Source organism: Bos indicus, chromosome 10 (genome assembly GCF_029378745.1).
Source record: "Bos indicus isolate NIAB-ARS_2022 breed Sahiwal x Tharparkar chromosome 10, NIAB-ARS_B.indTharparkar_mat_pri_1.0, whole genome shotgun sequence".
Taxonomy (NCBI): domain Eukaryota; kingdom Metazoa; phylum Chordata; class Mammalia; order Artiodactyla; family Bovidae; genus Bos; species Bos indicus.
In genome coordinates this window covers 22193741-22218102 of record NC_091769.1, presented here as the reverse complement: position 1 = coordinate 22218102, position 24362 = coordinate 22193741, and the positions used below count along the sequence as shown (strand labels likewise).

General features: G+C 44.1%; 1 gene segment (V, D, J or C); it reads left to right on the top strand.

The window, feature by feature from the left end:
* The first annotated feature begins 1499 nt into the window (after positions 1 to 1499).
* LOC109564828 (T cell receptor alpha chain constant-like) overlaps positions 1500 to 24362 on the top strand; it is a 76360-nt gene continuing 53497 nt past the window's right edge. The window contains 1 exon segment of the C gene segment in view: positions 1500 to 1791. Coding sequence covers positions 1515 to 1791 — 277 coding nt within the window.

Sequence of the window (24362 nt, the reverse complement as noted above, 5' to 3'; positions counted from 1 at the left end):
GGTTAGCAATTGGTAATAGTTATCTGGAGCACAGTTTTAAGAAGGATTGTGAACTATACGTAAAATAGATAAGCAACAAGGATTTATTGTATAGCAGAGGGGAATATATTCAATATCTTAGAATAACCTATGATGAAAAATCACAAATACCTCATATATATATTTGTATATTAATATGTATATATATAACTGAATCACTTTGTCATACACCTGAAACTAACATAAAATTTTGAATCAACTACACTTGAATTTTTTTTAAAAAAGGACTGAGGCTACATCTAGACCCCGAGGAGCAGAGTGATGTGTCTATTAGCAATACCTGCCACGGGAGCAAGAACAGGAGGTAACACCACGTGGCTTTGTGTTTGCCACCATCTCTGCTTAGATGTCAGTCCTGGTAATGAGTCCCGCAGAGAAAGACTAATCAGAGGCAACTCTCTGTTGGATTATCCTTTTGGTAAAGGGCAAATTTCTAAATCTCTGTCTTTCCCTTGGCTTCCCTGAGACCTCACGGGCCATTTCCCCCACTATCAACTGCTGTTGCCTGCAGCCTAAGAAATAAAATTTTAAAAATGAATTAAGATGCTGTATATCTCTCTTTAAAATTTTAAACCCTGTGCCAAAGCCAACATCTCCCTTGAATCACTTATCCACTGTTTAGCAGAGATAATCATACCCAGGCTAGCCAGGAAAGCCCCAGGGATGGGGACTGCCAAGGGAAGGTCCCTGTTCTCTTGAGTCACAGGAAGGAAGAAGGCAAGAATGGGACTTAGGTGTTCTGATTTCTAGCCCCATCTCTGTCTCTATCTACTGATGTGGCCTTAAGCAACTTTATCCCTCAGGGCTTGGGCTTCTTCATCCTCTGCTTGGCTCCAGCAGCTGCTAAGTTCCCTTCCAGGTCTGGCATTTTGGGATGCTAATGTATGAAGCTGAGAGCTGAACTAAGAGAATTATCGGTTTATATTCTCCTGTGTGTGTGCTTAAACTCTGCCATGCCCAGCAAGGGAGGAAAGCAAAGCATGCTTCTTCACTGAGGGGTAGCATCATTTCTTGATCAGTATGTGTGTGACTCATCAGAACCTGGAGGTTTGTGCCCTTATGCCAACTTGAAATCCAGTTATTATTGCATCTGGGAGAAAGAAAGTGCTGAAAACAGCCTTTGCCGGAGGGGGGAAGGGGGAAGCATTAATTTGGCAAGAAAAAAGAAGTCTCTGCATCGTGTGATAACATTTTGATATCTTATTTATCATCTTCATCCCTGAAATCTACTCAGCCACCTACTATCTCTGTCCTAACAGAGGGAAGAGGGCAGACCTTTCCCAGGAAAGAGGGGGCCCCTGGGGAGGACAGACAGCTCTCTCTGTCTAGTGAGGAAGGGGAACAGAGGCGATGCCACATCCCTTTCAACCACGCTGACGCTTCTAGTTTTTGTAAAGGTGTTCACTCCTGTGGGAATGGGGTTAATAGGAAACTGACATTTTGGAACCAAGACTAGAGGAATCTTGAAACTCAGTATGTACTATCTGTCTGGCAGGATTAATTTTTTTTCATCTGAAAATTGTCAGAGAGATATTCAAGTGTTCTTTGAGGAAGAGGAACAAAAGATGAATGATTACTACAATTCAATTTACCAAATATTTATTAAGTGCCCACAGTTTTCCCCAGGGATCACCTGGGCCAGTTTTGGAGGAAGCAGTTTCATTGCTCTAAGGGAGGAAGGGTTTTGTCAGAGGATGAACAATGACAACGGATTTGCCTTTGAGACCCAGATACGGTTAACTGTGGCCCTGGGTAAGTAGCTTATCTTCAGTGGGGATAAAATATGTACACAAGAGCATGGGTAATCTAAAACACAAGATATCAAAAATGGCATTTTATAATTGGCTTTTAGCACACATTTCATCATTTTGTAGGGCCAGTTTCTCCCCAACTGTAGGTTTTCTTGATCTATTAAATATATGGGGGGAAAGCTTTCCAAGAATAATAGGTTTCTGAAATTAGGCTCACAGTCAACATAGGAAGAAGTGGTACCTTTTGTCTTTCCAACAATGAAAAAGGGGACCTGACATCCCGCATATACTTGATGCCCACAGGGGTCTCCTTTCCTGTTGTAGGTCAGAACCAATGGTGAACCACCAGGCAGTTATGATTTTTATAGATCTGTACAAGATGGGAATAAGAAATAGCCTACAAGACGTTCAGGATACAGGAGTCTCAGCTGCCCAGGAGGCCAGAGAATTCTGGACCCCAACATGACTGGTCCTGGTGTCCTCCTGGCCTGAGTCCTGGGCTGCAGGACAACCCTAAGTGACCTTGCTCACCAAGGGGGCCCCCTAATCACCCCAGAGACAGGCTACATCTGAGAAGAGGAAGTCACAGCCCGGCACTAAGAGGAACTTTTGGTAAAGGGCCCAGGCACTGTGTAAAGAGCACTGAGAAATTCACCTTTGGGAAAGGGACTCAGTTAATTGTAAGCCTGGGTGAGTACCTTTAGTGTTAGCAAAACCCCCCTCAGCATCTAACACCTAGCAACCAGAGAGCTGGCACTGGTGGCTAGATGATGAACTTCCTTATCCATTGGGAAAAGACTATAAATATCGAATCACCTTTCCTGTGGATAAGCAAGAGCCTGTAGTTTATGTAAAGGTGTCTGCTCCTGTGGGAAGCAAGGCAATTTACATTCGGAACCGGGACTCAAGTGAGAGTGAAACTTAGTAAGTAGTAGCTTTAAACCAAAGGTGTCAGTTTATTTGGTTTGGTTTTTGAATTATCTGAAAGCTCCAAAGAAAGAACAGTTTTCCCTGAGGATTTGGTTCCAAAATTCTGACTTCAAACTTCTAAAGAGATCTAATGTTAAGGCAGATGGTAGGCTCGAAAAACTCTATTTCCCTGTGTGATAAGTAGAGACCTACTTTTCTTTTCTCTGCTTATTTGTTTTATTTTGTTTAGGAAATGGGGAGGAGGACTAGACACTCTGGGAGGTTGGGGGGAATAGATTTGCACAGTATTTTGGGATAGATTAGGTCCAGAGAATCAAATCAAAGAGTAACAGCTCAGAAAGTCCTGAAAGACTACCTAACTCACTTCTTTAATTTTGCAAATGAGGACAGTGAAACTCAGAGAGGTTTGTGAACTTGCTCAAGGTCACACAGCTGAGCCTGGCCTGGGACTAAGCCAAGATACCTCACAGCTGTGACCAGGCCAGACCCAAGAAAAAGAAAACATCATGGTTCTTGACTAAGCAAGTTTATTTGCACCCCAAACATTCTTTTTCCAAGATTTAGTGAGCTCAGAACAGAACCCCAGGGTTCTAAGAAGAGATAAAATCATCACATGCCTGTTTTGTGGGGGAAAGTTGACTAAAGTTGAAACAGCTAAACTTGATCTTAGGGGAAATGTTCAGCCATCTGCAAATGGAGGCAGGGATGCAAAAAAGTGCAAATGAAAACGCTGGTCTTGTCTTCAGACAATTGACTGTGACCATCAAACACTATCTATAAATTCTGCAGCACTAATTTCTCTCCCAGTGGGATTTTATATTCTATGATAAATTGCATCAGCTATGCAATTACTCTGGACCACAGATGTGTATAGAGAATCGGCTTGCTGAGCCTTCCTGTGTCTTAAAGTAGCAATCATATCTCTGGACATATCTCTCAGCCCTGAAGCTCTGGCCTACCACCAAGAAAGATACCATCACTTATCCTGTCTGAAAAGCTTGGAGGTTGAAGGAAAATTTTAATTCTTGGGAAGCTCAGCAAAGTTGGGCTCCCTGAGTTGACCCCTCTGGTTTTTGCAAAGCCTCGAAGCATTGTGTTCAACAAACCAGTGGCTCTAAGATGATATTTGGGAAAGGGACTCAGCTCACAGTGCAACTTGGTAAGTGGAGAAAGCACTGAACCCTCTTCTTGAAAATGGTATGAGACCCTTTTACAGCAATTCATGGGTATGTGACTTCTTGGCCAATCTCTGCTCATATGCAAGTTCTGCCTGGCTAAATGATAGCCTCGCCATATCCTCCAAGATGGTCCAGTTATGAAGGTGCACCCATGCAGCTAAATACAGCTTTTGCTAAATTCTCACAAAATCCCTTACCCTCCTCATCAAACTGCTGAGTAGTTCTTCTGTTACCCTTATAGCCCTGCTGGTTTACAAATTAGAAGAAGAGAAGTACTCAAGGACTTGGAGATTTTTAGGGCATTGTGAAAAGAGCATCACTGCCGGTGTGTTTGGCTTCTGGGGAGGAAAATAATGATGATTTTTAATTGCTTACTATGTGCTAGGCAATGGGCTGCATGTTTTCTATCCATTATCATAGCCAATCTTTATACCGGCTATGTGGGTTAAGTGTTATTATTATCATCATTTCATAGAAGAGAACTTCTTTCATTTTTATATTTTATATTCTTTTTTTTTTTTTTTTTTTTCTATTTTTATTTTTTTTTTTTTCCTTCCGTTACACTTCGTTTTGCCTTTTTTTTTTTTTTTGGTTTTAATTTTATTTTATTTTTAAACTTTACATAATTGTATTAGTTTTGCCAAACATCAAAATGAATCCACCACAGGTATACATGTGTTCCCCATCCTGAACCCTCCTCCCTCCTCCCTCCCCATACCATCCCTCTGGGTCGTCCCAGTGCACCAGCCCCAAGCATCCAATATCGTGCATCGAACCTGGACTGGCAACTCGTTTCTTACATGATATTTTACATGTTACAATGTCATTCTCCCAAATCTTCCCACCCTCTCCCTCTCCCACAGAGTCCATAAGACTGTTCTATACATCAGTGTCTCTTTTGCTGTCTCATACACAGGGTTATTGTTACCATCTTTCTAAATTCCATATATATGCGTTAGAATACTGTATTTACAATGGAGTATTACTCAGCCATTAAAAAGAATACATTTGAATCAGTTCTAATGAGGTGGATGAAACTGGAGCCTATTATACAGAGTGAAGTATATTTTATATTCTTTTGGAAGCTCAGAGAGAGGTTGAATAACGTGTTCAAATTGATTGAGTGAGAAAGAGGGCCTAGAGTTTAATTCTTGGAACTCAGATTTCAGAATTTAGTGTTTACTAGTGGGGGAGTGGATTATGTTTTGGGGGAAAATCACTGATGCTTTGGTCTCTAAAGTTGCTAAAACAATCCCTAGAGAATTGTGCTCTCAGCTAAGCAAGCCAGAGATTGAGCAGCAGGGCCAGTGCAACCCACATACAGATCCTAGTCCTTATAACAACATCACCATGCTGCACCATTCTCCCCACTTTTCTCCCCACTTTACAGACAGGGAAAGTGGGGTGCAGCAGGTTAAGGAACTTGCCCTTGATTCCAAACCCAAGTCTCTCTGACCCCAAAACTGAGCTATTTCAAAATCATTACAACTGCTAACCAGCTAGGTTAATTAATTCATTAATGGCAACAATCTAATGTTAGGTAAAGATGGATTAAAGTGTTTCCTTAGCTCCTCCCCCTTCTCAGGAACAACTATACAGTTTCGTGGTCACACAACATTGTATTTCCACCTTTGTGCTTCCTTTGGGAGAGACGGAGGAGCCCCGGCCCCCAGCACCTGGTGGAAGGGTCTTGGCGGTATTTGTAAAGCAGTCTATGGGGGTGTAACTCAGGGCGGATCTGAAAGACTCCTCTTTGGAAAGGGAACGAAACTGACAGTAAACCCACGTAAGTTTGAGTAACTAATGCTTCCAGATTTCTCTCTGGAACCCTGATTCTTAAATTTCCCACTCTGTTTTATACTCAAGTCCAAATCATGGCAGCCCCATTGATGGATTCCAATTGAAACAACCAATGATATATACCTACCTTATGCGATACTCTGCTGTTTACCCTCACTTGCTATTTTATCTAATAGACCAGAGTGAGACTGCTAGTGGAGCATTTAAACTAAGGATTCAGACTGTTAGAAAGTTTAATTTCGTATTATAACTGGTGGAATTTTCCATGAGACTAAGAGAAAATCAGTTAACTCGCAGGGCCTCTATTCTCTCCCTCTGTAAAATGTGGGAGGCAGTTCCTACTCCTGTTTTACCAGAGCAGGCAGGCTGTGGGGGGATGTTGGCACATTTCCAACTAAGTGACAATAACGCAAGGAAAAAGAAGGGCCCAGACAGTCCATAAACTCTACCACCAGGCCCTCATCATAAAGCTGGTTTTATCAAGAGAATTCTTGGGTGATAAGTGAACATTTAAATAGGTAGTAAAGGGAGTTTTTGTAGAGTCTCGTGTCATTGTGTGATACTCCAGTAATAAGCTGACATTTGGAAAAGGAACAATCCTGAATGTTAGACCAGGTATGTTTAAAAGATGATTTGTTTCTAAACATAAGCCTTCACTCTTAGAAATTCTGTGAAAGATCACGGAGTTACTCACTGAGCTATTAGCATCTTTGGGGACCTGGTGTCACCAGTCTTTCTGGCGAGATGCTAATGAGGGCAGCCTCATATGGAGACTCTTTAGGGCTGTTTCTTCTATACCTTTAAGCCCTTGGACATGTTATGCTGGTTTTGGTTGTTATTGGAGATGTGTCTCTGACAAATGAAATCTGAACTAAAGTTGTAGTGTGTAGGGCAGAAAGCAGTTAGGAAGAAAGGATCTATTAGACGAAAGCAGTGTAGGGTGTGCAATGCAACCTGACTCAAAAGAAGACAGTGAGATGCGCCTGTTGATATAAATGGCTGAATGACCACTCTCATTCTCATATCTCAGGTGCGATACTTGCCTTCCTAAGGCCTCCATGTTGGAGAAATTAGGAAAGAAATTGCTTAATCCCGATTATTCTCAAATTCTTGGAGCCACACCAGTTGGGTAAAACCATGTAGGATTTTCTGGTGCTGACATTAATCTCAAGCTGATATTTAGGGAAGTGCTAAGATTGAAAGCAAATACTCAAAACAGATCACGAACTTCTGAAAACATGCCCCAGGATGCTGTTAACCACGATGCTTCTAACTGGAACTTTTTCATTCTCGCCTTGGCTGAGCTCAGCAGAGAAGCCCCTTTGAATACCCACTCATTTCTGTGCCCTTCGAAGTGTGAGGGAAGGAGTTCCTAACCCAACATAACAACTCCCTTGCAATATTCAGAGGGAGATTTTTGAGTGCTACTTACCACTCTCAAAACAAATCTAATTAATTAACTTGACTGTAGCTGAAATTTTGCTCCATGAGGGAATTTCTATCTACTGCAATAGAAGCTCATTCCAGACAATTGTTTGGGTTTTAACTTTTGCTTACAATTCATAAGAGATGCCAACTACCCAATGGATATCTCAAAGTAAAACTTCCACTTTCATGACCAAATTAGTGTCCACATTAGAAAGGCTAGAATCAGGAGGTCCTAGTGAGCATTATGTTAGTTCCAGATGACCTTCCTGAAGTCCCTTATGCCTAAAACAGCATAAGAATAAAAAATATTTCCATGCTGACCTGTGTGTCCAACTGCTAACTAGAGCTCAAAACGTGGACCAGTTGGCTGCCATGTTTCCAAATTGGGTTGGATATTTAGAGTCCCCCAGACACTGGAAATGATAATCAGAAAAAGCACATGCTAGTCCATTTTTATTTATAATTCTCATCTCTCCCAGAGAACTGTCATAAATTTTCTCCCAGAGGTGTTATATTCATCCTTCTTTTGGTTCTTTATTTGTAATATGTACAGAGATGAAATATTGGTTGAGATTCAGAAAACATCTATGAGATTTACCTTAAGCTTTGCCTGTCAGAGAGATTCTAAGAGCTAAAAAGATGGGAAGCTGACATTTGGGAACTAGATTAAGAAGAAAACTCAAATTAATCCCAAGGAGCAACGTTCAGTAGATGGTTATTTAGACATCAGCCCCACAAGCTGAGTTGCTCAGATGGCTGCACTGCCCCTATCTTGGGCTTGCCTAGAAGAGTAATAATAACGTGTTCACCCCCAGACCTGTTTTCAGAAGAGAGAAATGTCAGCCTCCGGCCCTAAAAACTCCTGAATTGGTTCATTTCAATAGAGTTTATCATTGCACATGGTGTTCTGGAAGTAATAGAAAAAGTGCATTAGAAGATTCAGCAAATGGAAATGAAATGCAAATTTAGATTGTAAATATAGGACTGCAGTAAATAGATAGCAAGAAGAAAAGATGATGAGACTAGAAACTTACCACATTTCTCTAACCCTAAAGGGGTTGTATCTATGAATAGTTTAAAACTGCTGAAGAGGAGGGGGGTGGAGAAAGAAAACAGAAGCAAACAGATTTTCTCCTAATCCTTTTCACTTTGCAAAATCAGAAATTGTTTTTCAATCAAATTTCCCCAAGCAGAAGAAAGAAATGATGTCTGTTTTCAGAGTTCAGGGTGTGTGGGTGGGAGCCTTCTAGAACTGATGCTGAGCAGGGCTCCCTGTTGGTGACAAAAGATAGCAATGTCCCAGTTGGAGAGGAGAAGAGAATAAGTCCAAAAATAAGTGCAAATAAGGGTGTGAAGACAAGAAGGGCTCACAGGCCAGGATTTCCCTTGGATTTTTCTACCTTGACTTCTAACCTTTCCTGTCTTAGCCTATGGATCAGGTCCCAGACGAGCAGACCCTAGGATTCAAACTACCAGTTTCAATGGAGAAGCCAGCTTAACTTCACTCAGGAGACCTTGTTTATTCTGACTTGAAAGATTCTTTTAATCCAGCTGATTTTAGGGAGAGCTCTGTAAAGCCTGAAGGATTTTTTTTTTTTTTTAAGTTAAAATTCTATGAAGTGGAAATAAAGATGTTAAATATTTGACTGACAGGGAGAACAAAACTCTGGTACATGCCTATAACCGCTAAAGGGGACATTGACAAGGAGGCAAAGGACAGCAAAGAGACACTGTCCTAAAGCTCTCTGGTTTGTGAGACTCAGGGCCCAGCAGGCTGAGGCACTGAGGGCCCAGCAGGCTCCTCTTCAGGGGAGAGAGAGGGCTCTTGTGGGGAGACAGGGGCCTTGCATACAGTTTGTGTAAAGCTCTTTGCTGGGGTGTGACTCAGAGGTGCAGGCCAGAAGCTGGTATTCGGGCGAGGAACCAGGCTGACCATCAACCCCAGTGAGTATGGAAGGATGAAGCCACATGGGGCCCCTGACAGTTTTGTCCTCTCTAGACCACATTCCGCAGGCTCTCCTGGACAGGCACTGGTCCATTATAAGGAAGCAGATCAGGAAAGACCAAAAAGCCCTCAAACTCGTACCTTTGAACACGTCCCTGTAAAATTCCTTCACTCTCTTCCCCTTCTGCCATGTGTTTCCAGTAAACCAGAATCTGGGGCTCTGATGTGAACAATTTCCAAAAAACAGAGAAACAGTTAGCCTTGAAGTATAATAAAATAGAGACTGTGTGAGTGCCAACCGGGGTAGACAATGGGGGAAGAAGAAAAAAAGATTGGTTTATCCAAACTAAGGTGGCAGCTCAGACAAAAAATGAAAAAAAATTTTAATTTTTAATAAATAACATATATATTTATCAAGCCTCCATTGCCTTCTGGAAGCCCAGCTCCCACCTGCAGCAACCAATTTGGGGGCATGTTGTTAAATAACCCACAAGTCATGTTGTAGGATCGAGACTACATTGACCCCCAGGGCCCTGCTGCAAAGAGCTGGTCCTGTTAGTGTTTTTGTAAAGCCTCCCCTGACTGTGAGACTAGTGGAACTAGCAACTATAAACAGACATTTGGAAAAGGCACTCTCTTAATTGTGAATCCAAGTAAGTCTGAAGGGCCCGGTGGGGAGTGGGAGAGTTTCAAAACATGTCTTTCTTCTGATTTAAATTACTTGTCCCCCCCCCCGCCCCGCCCAAAACATTCCAGGTTAATTTCTAAATCTGATGCTTGTGTTGGGAAGATATGGGCCCCATCAGAGAGATTAAAACTCCGTTGTACAAAGACTAAATTACCTTCGGCCAAAAACATTCCTATCATCCATCTTCAATGAGATTGCTGGTACAGGGAGAAAAATTGAATACAGGATCCTGAGGGATTCAGCTAAAGCCAGGAAATGTTTGCCAAAAAGATAGAGAGGAAATTGGCATATTGTGACTATGCAAATTCAGTAGACCAAATATAAATCTTCCTGATGTAGATACTAAAACTCCCCTAAATTTATCTCCTGAAATAATGAGACCCAGAGATTTCATTAATGAATACTGGAAATTCTACAGACAGATTTCTTTTCTTCTTTTATCTTCATTTTCTCTCTCTTAAAGAACTATACTCCATCTCCAGTCCAGTAACTGAGGTCTCTGTGAGTGGAACTGTCAGATTAACTCAGCTTTTAACCCATCTTTTCCCTCTGTTACCAAAATTATTGATTAAATCACCATTTGACTTAGCTCAACCCACGAGGGGGGCAAAAATTCATTTGTCCTCTGAATCATGAGAATACAGCAGTACATTCTCTCCTTCATATATGCACCCACATGTTCATAAGGGTAATAACATGTGTTAAATACTTGGGAAAGTTTTAAATGCTATATATATAAAATACTAAGCAACTGCGGTAGCTCTTGGTATTCCTTGAGAATCTATGTTTCTGGTGGCTTCAGCGAGTGGTGCTTATAAACTAATGCCGGGAAGACTAACTTGTTATAAAATTTGGGTAAATAGGAAAAACATGTTGAAAGCACTCCCAGTCTCCTTTTGACATAAGCTAAGCTCCCTGATTGCTGAGTTTTGTTTATTCAATTCTGCTTTCTATGATTAGGAGAGGATACAGCACTGGGAGAGGCATACTACAAAATACAGCCCAGGTGAAGCTCTTGCAAAACTGGCTGGGGAGGGTGGGGGGGGGTAAATGCCTAAGTGATGCAGTGCATGCAGTGCTAAAGGAGTTATTGCGGCCCTGATAACAGCCAGCTTGGAATGTTCTGGGCTAGGTCCTGCCTGAAAAACAGTCAGTGTGGTTAGCTCAGTGGTGAAGCTGTCACAGGCAGAAGTGCCTTGCTCAGCAGGGGCAAAACCAGCACACGTCTGCAACAACAGAAACAGTGAATAAGGTAGAATCCCATGCACTCAGTAGTCTCTGAGATCCTAGCTAATTAAAGCTTCAAGGGGATTCACTGGGAGATTCAAGGACATCACTTTTCAGAGGGTGGGCAGCCAAAACTGGGGACCAGACTGGTTTCATCTTTGGGGTCTCACTGGAAACACTAGGGAGAGCTCTATGGTGGGTGTTCTAGAATGCACAGAGAAGCTGAGAGTTCCTCTCAGTACTTGGTGGGCCACTTCAGGAAAATGAGAGCCGTAACCCCTACACAGTAAAATGTAGAAGCAGACAGCCTCACCTTGCAAAGAAAATACCTGTGCAGGGCGAGCATTTTTCCAGAGCTCCAGACAGTAATTGTAGGCCAAATTTTCCATACAATGGACTCGTCTTCTACAAGGGCTACCAAGGCAAGGCTGGAGTCCAAGGGACCTTAAATACTATTTTCCTTCAATCAGCAGAGGACAGAGATTATTGCTATAGCGACACTTTGGCACCGTCTGCTGGAGAACTTTCACTGAGAGTAGGCATCTAGTTTTGCTTAGGTTCTGAAATTTCAGCGGCTGAAGTATTGGTGTGGGGAGCTCTGTAAACTGTGATGCTAGGAAGCAGGAAGAGATGAGAGGGTCATTTGAATCCCTGACTGCTGTCCTTAAAGCAGATGTCACTTCTTCTTTGCTAAATAATAGCCTTTTTTTCCTCTCTCCCACTTCATGCTTCATGTTGACACTTTGTTAATAAGTGGTTGCTTGAAGAGATGACTAGAGAGAGTAGCACAAATTCAGTCAAACAGTTGAAGAGTTTAAAAGTTGAATGCAGATAAGGAGCTAAAATATTTGTGTTTCATCTTCGTTGGGGACAGGGCTTGATCACAATGTGCCAAATAATGAGGTTGCCTGAATTTGGCTCCTCACATGGTCTGTGGCATCCACCAGACACAGCCAAGGAGACCCCAGGGCTTCCTATGGTTGTGACTGTCAGCAGTGGAAGCTGTGTTTGATCAAAGGATGCAATTTACAGCAACTCCAAGTAAACACAGAGTAACTCCAAGTAAACTCCGAGCAACCCTAAGAGAGGCCTCAACTAATTCTCCCATTATGGCTACTGGGCTGCTCAGAGGTCAGGACACCGCAGATGAGCCTACAGGGTGACCAGTTGTCCCGGTTTGTCTCTGATTGTGGATTTCCCAAGACAAAGGTCTTTCTTTTCTAAATTCAAAAGAGCCCCCGGGATGCTTGATCACATAACAAAGCTCAGATGTAAACTTCCTGTGAGATATTGCTCTCAGTAATGAGTAATTCAGGTTCAAGACCAACTGAAGTTCAGTCAAATGTGCCCATTATTTTCATTCCTTATGCTGGGGCATGAAGGGAAGCTCAGGAGATGGTGTTTCCTGAGGCTGGAGCCTAAACCTCATCAAATTCTAGTCAGCCTCCAGAAAGCTGAACACTCTCCTCCTGTCTCCTTGCAATCAATTCATTGTCATCAGAAATGTGTGACACCTCGAAGGGAGGGGAGGACATGTCTTGAAAACTGATCAGAGGAATTGTCCTGAAAATGATGCTGTAAAATGGAAATGAGACCTTTAGAAAGAGAAATGCTGAACATGAGAAATCAGTAAGCCTCAGGATGGAAACCAGAGGAAATGGACAGAGACAAAACACAGCCCCACCGGGGGGTGGGAGGGATACAGGAGGTCAGCGTCCCAGGACCAGACGTGCAAATGGTTCTCTGAGCTTAGGTGGGAAGAATCTCAGCCTCACAGGTTCGGACCCCTTTGGGTGAGTCTCTTCTAACCCAAAGGAGTTAAAGAGGAAGTTGTCTGTGAGCCGTGGGGGTGCCCCCAGGGTTCTTGTAAAGGCTTCCATTGCAGTGTAAATACTGGTGGTAGTGCCTATGGGAAGCTGATGTTCGGACAAGGAACCACTTTGACTGTCCATCCAAGTAAGTGTAACAGGACACAGAAACATACTGGGAATTCTGGGATTTCAGCCCTGGTGTTAGTTTTGAGAGAAATGTGTGTTGCCTGGAAACCAGATCTTGCTTGACATTGACCAGTAGCCTCCAGGGTCCTGTCTCTTCTTTAATCTCAGCATTCATAGATTCCATTTTGGACCCTGAGTCTTTGGGTCTAACCCTTTGAGACTCTGGGTCTATCCCACTGCTGTGGAATAAAGCTGACCTTGACCTTGGAAAGATAGAAAATAGTCTGCTGCTGTCAGAGCCTTCTCTAGACATGATGCCCAACTTTGGGGGTGAGGGTGTCCCTTTTCCAATCGATTCCCCTGAGTAACCCATTCTAACCGTTAGTACCATTCCTCATCAGAAAGTTCTTCCTTATATCAACCTTAAATTCTTCTTGATGCAGCCGAGGCCATTTTCGCTGGTATCATCTACAGTGGAGAGGGATAATTGAGAGCAGAGGTTGAATAAGTCTGAGGCATTCAGTTCAGAATGAGTTTCAAATGAAAGCAGAGAGGGAAAAAATGAAAACTGAATGGGAATCTAGGGTCTTATTTCAAATCCCTCTATGTTCCCTGCATGTCTCCTATGGCTTCTCTAGATGCAAAACTACAAAAAGAGAGGAGAGGGGGGAAAGGGGTGGGAAAACACACATATCCACTGTTCCTATCACTGAAACCACCAGGCAAGGGATTACAATTAATTCCAAAGAGTTTCAGATACCAGGCTTAATACCTTTCTCCTCGTGGTGACTTGTATCCTTGCTGATAATTAGAGCAGATAGGAAGATTTGGCTTTGGTGTGTTTGCTGCTGTTCCCCGCTGGGAAGAGTGAGAAACTCTGTTTTTTTAAGATTCATAAAGTTCCTTCTGTCAGTCGTTGTAAAACTCTCCACTGCAGGGAGTAGCACGGCAGCTCTGAGTTAGAAAAAGAAAGAACTTGACTAACCGTGAAGCCAAGAAGCCAGAAAGACCCAAACTCACAGTGTCCCCCAGGTAGTCTTGCATTTTAGGACTTTTGTTCCTTTCTTGCAAGGATGCTAATGGAGTCCAGTGGAAACAGATCACGGAGGCTGGAGTCCCGTGGGTGCTCAGAAACATAAATGGAAGGAATGAGCTATAGGAAGGGGGAAATGTTAAAATATTAAAATGTAGGAATATGTCTTTAACAGCAGCATGATAAGACTGAGATGGGGAGGAGGGTGTCACAGAGAAGGGTGGCATCACTCTGTGTTGCAGGCACTGTTTTCCCAGGCTTTCCACTGAGGGCAAAGTCTTCTGATGCTAAAGGGATGAGAATCCAGATCTGTGTCTTTATGCAGGCATAGTCGACCAGGCAGACAGCATGGTCCCTACTCTGTGTGATGGAGACAGGAGTGGGGATGGAGGGTTGGGGTTTTCTGATATCATGGTCTCTATCTGCTCTACTGAGGGGCAGCGTCAATTCACACCAGGTGGATGTGGCACTAGAAGTGCCACTCTAAAACTGAATCTTGGATTGTTATGACCATCTTGAATGTGCAAGATGCCTCCAAGAAGAGCCTAGGTCTACTGAACAGGGGGCAGGTTGGACCAATATTCCCCAATTTTTGTTGAATTTCTCCAAGCCTAGTATTGTGGGAGCTGAAACTGAGAGGATGACATTTGAGCCTGGGAACCCTTTGACTGAAATATGCCAAAGGGGTCTGAAAGGGCAACACCGCCTTCGGAGCTCTGCTTTTGTTGTTAGCTCTTTGGCAGTTGTCATTTCAGCAAAAAAAGCATCCACTTAGAAAGGTCAGCTCTTCATTAGCCAGACAAATGAGGACAACATATTGACCAGTGATCAAGAGCGAGGCGCCCAGGTCTCAGCTTCTGAGAGGCTGGCATTTCCAGTCCTTTAATCATGGCAGCCTATGAATATATGCTATCTTGGGGAAGGCAGATCAGTGGTGCCTGAGGACCTGGTGTCACCAAACCAGGGCTTAGAGATGGAAATGAGATGCAGATGGGGACATGGTGTGATGTGTGAGGACAGAGAAGGGAGAAGACGACAAGAGAACTCACTGATGTTTTTAAAATCATCAGCATGTCAGAAGTTGCAATGACCCCAAGGTGAAGAAGCACATGTTCCTAGCAAGTTTTCTACCATCCCCCAAAGAATCTGACCTAACTGTGGCCCCATATCTCATCTGAAGTTACCTGAGATGCCTTTTGAAGTGGCGTCAAGAAAGACTGGGGTCTGAGATCACAGAGTCACCTGTCAGTTATTGCAAAGTGTTCGATGGCTGTGTGACAACTCCTACAAGTTGATGTTTGGGCAAGGGACGAGCTTATCAGTCATTCCAAGTAAGTTTGCCTGTGACTCTGCCTGTGGAGGGTGGCGGGGATAATTACCACAGGCATGGGGCTCAGATGACTGTGCTGGTGGCATGGTTGTTGAAAACACAAAGCTAAGGGAATCCAGATGTATTCACTGTGATCAGAAAAGGAGGTCAAAGAATGGCAGATATGGGTTTAGTGCCTAAAAGGTATCGTAGAGACCTTGGACCTGAACATGGCAATTTGAAAAACAAGTCACTAACCTGTGTTCTCCTCACTCTACCCTCTCCTTGCTCATGGGGTACAAGATCAGGTGGGTGAACAATGGACACTGTAATAGGCTGTTAGGGAAGTGAGGTAGGTTGGAAAAAAGCAAGTGGTCAGAGCTTCATCTGGGTTAATTCCAAGAAAAGAAATTGTTCCAAAAATTTCCCAAAGAAATAAAATCCTTCCCAGAGTTAAAAGATGTAATAAAGAGACCTAATGAGAATGAGCTTCAGAATCATGTGATCATCAGGAGAGAAATTAAATCTTCAAAGAAAAAGAATGTTTTAAATGTCCATGCATAAAACAAATGGGCCCACAACTTTAACTAGACAGCGAGCAGCCCACAAAGCACTTGAACCTTCCCTTTAACCCCCACTCAGAAGGACTCGGTCCCTCCAACCACTCCTCATGGTCACAGCTGCTCTAAGCCCTGAAGCTCCTTTCCATTAATGCCCTGGTCCCTGAGCCTGCACAGGACAAGAGATTGTCTGTCTGTCTGTCTGTCTGTCTTTCTGTCGGGTGGGCCTCCAGGTGTCTGCACCAGCTCTGTGTTCTGCCTGGTTTTTGTTGAGCTTCCTATCACAGTGGAACAGCTACGGCCAGAACTATTTTGGGAGAGGGACAAGTTTGACAGTCATTCCAAGTAAGTCAAAGAAAAATTTCCATCCCTATTGTGTTGAGCAAACCCTTTAATTTCCAGAAAGAAATCATCAAGTTCTGCTACTCTGTTTCTCTAAACTCAGTTCAGTTCAGTCGCTCAGTCGTGTCCAACTCTTTGGGACCCCGTGGACTGCAGCAAGCCAGGCTTCCCTGTCCTAATTCTCTAAACTAGATAGAATTTTATCTGGAACAGAGCAGAGTCCCTCCCCCTCCACCCCCAAGAGTGAGTCATGCTTGGGAACATAAACCCTCACCTGGACACCCCTGGGAGGAGGGGGACAGTGTCCCCTGCAGCCGGGCCACCCCCACCAGCTGGCCCCTCACACCTGCACTGACCAGAGAAGCATGGCCAGTCACGGCACAGGCCACAGGAGCAGAGACTGGGGGACAAGTTTCAACTGAAAGAAAATGGCCCAGAGGCTAAAGGAGGGGAAAGAGGCGACTTCAGAGAAAACTGAAATATGGAATGGTATGAAAGGATGAGAAAGATGGCAGGCTGTCCAGACTCATCCTATGTTTAGACCTGAGGGATTCACTGATGGCACCTGGAGAGAGAAAGGGGATGTCTAGTCCTCTCTCTGAAGAAAATTTGGCAGAAAAATCAAAACAATTCTCACATGTCAAGCCTCTCCTAATTATAGCCTTTTTTCCACTTTCTCTCAGCTGGTCCAGCAGGAAATGGTATGGAGGGGTCACTGACAGCTTTGATGGTGAAGTATTGGGAGAAGGGGGTTCAGAAGAAATGGGGGCTGCACAGTAGGGTTTGGAGAGCTCGGAGCCTTGGTTTTTGTAATGACTTAGAACACTGTGTGTCTAACTACCAAGGCGGTCAATTAAACTTTGGAACAGGAACTAGACTCACCATCACAGCCAGTAAGTACTTCATTCTTGGTCAGGAAATCAGCTATTCTTTAATTTTTAGGTCACCTATGTGAGATTCTGGAGGTCACACTCGATAGAGCAGGCTTAGAAGAATTTCTACCTGTCCTTTCTCACAAATGGTAGGGATGGGTGTCAGCCAAATATGTGATTTTCTGGGGGGAACTCCAGTCTTGAATATTTAATTCAAAGCTGAAAATATGATTCACAATTCTGTTTTGGCTGCTGCCATCATGTGCTAATGTGACATGTGAAGAGAATTCAGACAGAATAACTGCATCTCCACTTTTATCTTGTATGATAATTTGAACTTTGAGTACTGCAGTCATTTGGAAGAAATGGTTGAAACGTAGGCTATCAAAATGACAAGCAAACCATGAGACCCAGAGAAGCAGGCAGACAGAACATTGGAGAGTATAATTTTACAAAGCTAGTCCAATGTGTTTCTCTTTGCAGATGGTGAAGGTATTTGGGAAGGTGCTAAGAACTGATGCCTTAGGTAGGGCAGAACAATGAGCTCTGATCCCAAGTGGAAGGTTAAACTTGGAAAATGTGGAGGAGGGCGGTCCCTCAGTGGAGTTTATCAGTGTGACGGCACATCTCAGTTTAATACAGTTCAGTCGCTCAGTCATGTCTGATTCTTTGCCACCCCACGGACTGCAGCAGGCCAGGCTTTCCTGTCCATCACCAATTCTTGAGCATTTAGTAAGTTACAGCGTGGATAAGGCACAGAATTAACTGCAAAAAAAAAAACAAAAAACTATGTCTGAGATGGTAGATAGTTGATAGTTGATAAATGAGAGAGAGAGAGAAAGAATGAGATAAATCCTGGATATATACACCAGAGTACAGTAATGTGAAAAGCATGGGTCAAATAAATTTCTTACATCTAAAATTTAAAGTGGTGGAAAATCTGAACATGTAGACTTTGTTACAAAAGACAACCTTGCAAATACTGGAAGGGCAAGAACTGGATAGATGGAACCTGCCGAAGTCTGGATTTCTCAACTGTCTTAACCACTCAGTTACCTAGAGGAATATTTTTCTCTTTTTCCTGCATTAGAAGTTAAAGGCAAGAGTACTGAGGACTTGGATGGCTCAGACTATTGTAGTGAAAATTACATTATAAAGCACCTCCCAGCTAGGCTGGATAAAGCACCTTTAGGCTTCAAAGCCTTTTTCTTCTCTGTCTGGAGAAGGTAGAGGAGTGGTACTCTCTCTGCTCTGTATCTAGGGAAAGGGAGCTCTGAGAGATACAAAGCAAGACAGTGAGAGAGCTGAGCTGGGGGGACGCAGTGATGGTCAGTAGCCAGAAGTGTTGAGGGGACTGTCCCCAGGTGAAAACATAACTCACTCAGTGAAAATGTCACTCTCCTCTGTGCCACCAAGAGCAACTCAGTAAAAGTGCTTTCCCCAGCAGGGGACAGTCAGAGTGGTTCTAAATCAACTCAGAGCCCCAAATACTCAAAAACTGTATGTGGAAGCCAGCTGCAAAGAGTTTGTTTCCAATCAATGCATCCAGAAATTTTTACTGATTGGTGGTTGCTATGGGTTTTGAAGTTGGAGGACATCACAACAGAGTAGAAATATTTGTAACAGGGGAGTCTGATTAGGATTAATGAGATGAAAGAAAATTCTGCTAGAGGGTTAGAAAAGCACTGGAAGAAAAGAAATACTGAATCTTTGGAGCATTCGTTCTTTCTAGAGAAGAGTCAAGTCATAGCATTTATCCTACTCCAAGAAGCAAAGAGCAAACACAAGGGAAACTCCATACACAATCGAACTTGTCAAATTTGGAAGTTTCTGTGATAAGTCCAATATCTTTGGCTTCTTGGCCAAAACCCAGCACATCCTACACGCAGAGAGAAAGAGTTCTGTTTCCAAGACCAAGTCATTCACTCCCACGCCACCCCACACGCTAAGACCCACAAGCTGTTTTTGTAGAGGAGTTTGATGCTGTGTGAATTCTGGAAACACACTGATCTTTGGCTCAGGAACCACTTTGACAGTCAAGCCTCGTGAGTATAAAACGCGCTCTGGCCCACCTTAATCCCAACCTGTGTTTCCTAACAAATCAAATAGACTCGAGTTTAGAAGTTTTTGTTTCTAAGGAAGATAAAGTGAAATCTCAGTGCAACACAAACACTTTATTAATGTGATTCACTTAAGAATTCCCATGCAGTTATAAGAAATGCAAGAGTACACACTTGGTTCTTTCCTTGTAGTTACTAGTTTGGGAATGTTGAATGGTTTCCTAGTTTCCTCCAAAGGTAACCATGGGGTTTTATATAAACTTAATATTATTATAAACTGTAGAATTTTTTGATTTTTCAAAGAATTCCCGTGCATTGCTTTTGAGAGAGTTAAACACACCAATTAACTGATGTTAAAAGAGAACTTAAATTTTTTAAGGTTTGAAATAGAACTTAAATTTTTTTTTAAATGTCAGCATCTCTGCAGGACCGCACTGCTTGCTGTTTGGGTGTCTAGACTTGTCAGATAGAAACCTTAGCCTGTTGTTTTGAGCTGAGAAATTCATCCTGAGCCTGTGACTTGGAGAGGTGTGAGGGAAGATGCACACTGCTTGGTTTGTAGGGCACTTTGGGATCGGTGTCAGGAGAAAGCCAGCCAGACAAGTTGGTGAGGTGACACTCGTGACAGATGTCTGCCCCGTTTCTGTAAAGCTGCTGACAACAGTGAGAAGAGTGGCAGCGGAGACAGGCTGACTTTTGGGACCGGGACGCGTTTAGCAGTGAGGCCCAGTAAGTCTGAGAGGAAAGTGGAACATTTATGTCTCTTCCTATCATTTGTTCTAGCATAATTTTTGCATTGTCCTGTTTTACATGCCAGATGTACAAACCATAGCCCCTTTAAATGTCTGTGGCTGAGGGCCTCTGTCCTCCCCATCTTCTCCTACGTGACAGGGGCGTGTTTTGTGACCTTGTCTCTCTCATGAAGAAATCGACAGCAGTGCAGTTGGTAGCCATGTGCTGGCAGTCCCTGCCCTCATCTCCAGTCCCCTTATCTCGTTATGTGTTTTTTGAGTTTTTACAACAGCAACAGGGAGGGGAAGAAATGACCAGCAGCTTCAGCAGGGCTGTGAGCTGTTCCTGATGTTTGAGGGCTTTGGAGCAGCTGTAGCTAGAAGTTCTGGAGGTTCAGGGCATGGGTCTCTGGCAGAGAGATTTATGTAAAGGGTTGACATGAGGTGTGAATACAGGAGGAAGTAACAGACTCATCTTTGGAAAAGGGACTCAGCTCATCATCCAGCCCCGTAAGTGCTTGTGCCTGAGAGCTGGGGACCTTAATGCAGACCGCATGGAAATATTCCCAGACCTTGCTGATGAGCCTCTGGTCCCATGGGCATATCAGCAAGGTCCTAAGCCCACAGGCACTTTTGAGATGTGTAGATGTGGAAGGGGATAGTCTGGGGGGGTGGGGGTCCTGGTTGCTTATTGTGAGTGTACCCCCATTACTGGGGATTCTGGATTCTGGCAGACAAAGGATACCTTTTGGGACTGAAGCATGAATATACAGCGACCGTTTTGTTATCAGCACCTTTGCAATGAAAATGACTCTCATGGGTGTTGTGGACAAGGCTGTGTGGATAGAAGTTTGATCGTTTCTTCTTTTCTGTCTTCATGCCCTCTTCTCCGCCTGACTTAGGGACCTTAAGTTAGAACAGTTATTAATCATTTGCTTTCTGAGTCCCATCTCTCATCAAATTCTGACAAGAGAGATTCATTAACATAAAACCCAGAAAGGGAAAGGACAAGGAGTTAATTCCCAGCATCTGGGGAGTTGAACTTGACAACTTCTCAGTCTTCATCAGCTAGCCAGCACTCCATGATGAATTGAGGTCAAAGAGGGCCACAGCAGGTAGTATCTGGCCAGAGCCCCACCGCCCTCCTAGGGTTAACGCTGCAGAGTTTGGGAGATGGATGAAAAGGGATCCCCAAGAGCTTGCCTGGGCAGCCTGTCCATGGGGAGAGCTCTGAGTAACAGAGTGTAGGATGGAGACCAGCAGCAGGTTTCTGTCATGGAGCATCTCACAGTGTAACACGGGCAGTGGCGGGAAAGTCATATTTGGGACTGGAACGAGACTTCAGGTCACCCTTGGTAGGTAACAGGAACCTTAAGGTAACAACTGTGTGTGTGTGTACAGTCGCTCAGTCACGTCCGACTCTGGGACCCTGTGGACTATAGGCTGCCAGGCTCCACTCTCCATGGGATTTCCCAGACAAGAATACTAGAGTGGGTCGCTGTTTCCTTCTCCAGGAGATCTGCCTGACCCAGGGATCGAACCCGTGTCTTCCCCATCTCCTGCATTGGCCAGCATATTCTTTACTGCTGACCTACCAGGGAAACCTCTGAAACAGGAGTGCTCTGGAGGGGATATCCTAGCTGGATACAGTCCTGCCTTTGTTGCAGTGGGAGGTGGTCTCACTGAAGGCACCAGCCTCCCATCAGTATTTGTGCTAGTTTTTATTTCTACTGCTGAGGCTTTCCTATCCACCTGGGAAAACAGACTTCTCCCTACTTGAAGCTCTTTCAGTCTTTGTTACTCTGTGTGTTTTCTTTGGAGCAGCAGGTTTGGGAATTTATCACCAGGATTATGTCACTCTGAGCAACAGAATGAAAAGGGTTCTCAAATAGAGAGTAGAGAGCCCTGCTCTTCCAGATGACTTTTCAAGGGTGACATGTGCAAACTGGAGGAAGTGGGCTAAAGTGACCTTCTAATGACTGTTTTTGAGTGACTCTCAGGAAATTTGCTTAATGTCCTACACACTCAACTTCTGAGAGTAATTGTTGGGCTAGACGCTTGGTGGAGTAAGACACTCGATCCTCTGAAAACCTGATGAAATACCAACCCTCTCTCTCCCCCAACACACTGCCGTGTTTCATTATTTACCAATTATGAAATAACTACATGATAATTAACGTGAAATTATATAGATGAGCAGTTTGAGTATTTTGAACCCATAATTAAGATGCAAATTATCAACAATCTGGAGCATGCCACCAGGCAGTAACTCATATACAGTGGTCCCTGAAGACACATCATGTGTTTGGGCATGATTTGTTTGTGGCATGGGTTTATACCTAATTTGGAAACCTGTTAGAGAGCTGATGCTATGTCTCAGAGTGCCAATTTGGGTTCTGGATTAGCTGTGCTCAGTGCGCTGAGAAGTGCCCACTTGCACAGCCTAGTAGCATGACAAATGGCCCCATTCCTGTGAGAGAGGAGAATGGGACAGTTGTGTTGTGGTCTTAGTTGGTGCCTCTGCCCCCTGCCCCTGCCACACTGGGAGCCTGGCTGCAAGCTTTCTGTGGGAGGTTTTTGTTAGAGGGTGTACTGCTGTGGCAATAATAACAACAACCTACGCTTTGGAGCAGGGACCAGACTGACGGTAAAACCAAGTAAGTGAGGGAAGCGGGTCAGTCTGAAAGGCAGTGCTGTTCTGTGCAATTTAGCAGGATTGGGACCCTGCTGCTCCCAAGGGGGTAGATGCACCTAGTTTCTTTGTACCTGAGCTGGTTGGAGTCTGTTTCTTGATGAGTTCTAGCAATCCTAAGAATTAGGTCACGAAGAAGTAGAAATTTTCGTTGGTTTCTTCCTTGGCTCTGGATATATAAAAATGCTAATGATAACATGCAAAACCCAAATTTAAAAAACCAAACAACTCAGAAATCAGGTTTTCCTCAAGAAGACCCCTCCTTCTCTTCAAGAGGAGCACAGTCAGCTCCTTTGTTGGGTTTTTATTGGATTTTATGGTTGTTGTTATTCTTTGTAAGAACTATGAAAGTGGCATGGTCCCTAGTCCCCAAAATAGCCACTCTCTGACCCCCGTGCTAGATGGCATATCTCTGCCTGACCTTGAGATTGTTCCACGTGTCTCAGGCATGAGTCAGCCATCAGAACTCAGTGTTCTGGGAGCAAAACTGGGGGTTTAAGATCAAGCTCAGATCTATCTGCACAGCCAGCTGTTATTTTTAGAGACATGTCCTATCCCTGCCAAGGTACTAGGAGTTGAGGCTGCAAAGCAGTGAGACTTTCACTAGAGGGCAAGTGGTCTCCCATATTCTGTCTTCCCCTGAATCCTTCCCATCTACTGGTAATTGTAAGGTCCCATATGACTGTGTGAATGTTGGCAGCGGCCAAGGACAGCTCATCTTTGGAAAAGGCACTATGGTCTCTGTTAAACCAAGTAAGTGTTGGGGGATTTCAGAGACTAATCAATGAGTGCAACTAAAGTGCAATCCAGAGAGAATGAGAAGAAATGTAGCCGCCCTTCAGCCATGAGCCCACAGAGCTGCCCTGGTCCAGGCCCCTGGCTGTCCTCAGTTCAGACAGGCCTGGCCTCTGCTGGACACAGGGTTTCACAATGTGTAACAGGGCCCCCTCCCCAGGTTGGCGCTTCTCAGGAGCGATCGCCCACCTCACTGTGGTGAGTGAGCGACCTTCTCAGCAATGGTCTCCTGGAAGAGGGCCCAGGGAGACCCACAATCTGTGTGACTGCAGGGTGATGGGTGTTTAGACATTGGGTTTAATGGAGGAGAAGAGGCGAGGTCCCATGAGGAAGAGAGGGGTTTTTGTTTAGGGAAGGTGCACTGTGGAACTCAATGCCGGCTACGCGCTCCACTTTGGCCAAGGCACCTCAGTGCTGGTCACACCCGGTGAGTTCTTGTGGTTAATTCCTTATCCTTTCTGGAGAGCCATCCAAAGGGACCTGTTGAAACGCAGCTGAATTTAATTGCTTCGTTTAGCATGCGGTTGTTAACTATGTCGGATGTGTGAGTAAGATATGAATACATGTTTCCCTGGAGGCTGAATTTAGTTATCAGTCCTATGGACAGTTTGATAAATTGTATTAATACCATAGTCAGTGTTTCTTGAAGGTCCACAAAGCACGTTGAGGCTTTGGGGAAAAAGCAGAGATAAGAGGCAGAAAAGCTTGGGATAGAAACAGAAACAAACCAGTGAAAAGGGAGGCTACCAAGAGCAGCGTGTGGCCACAGAAGCGTGTCTTTAACAGATAAGCACTGAGGGGCTGGTTGCACTTATGCTGTGTCACCTGGTGGGATTGGAAAATCCGGCAGGTGGACTGAGGGCTTGTGTGAGGGGTGGGCAGCAGGAATTACAAGCTTCTAGTGGCTTTCCTCTGCTGAGAGAACAGTGGAACAATCCAACTTTCTCTGGTGTGAGGACGGCCCTCAATGGGTCATGTCAGTGGACAGCCCCCTCCTTCACTCCGGGGACAAAGGAGTTCCCCACACAGATTTCTCCCATCATCC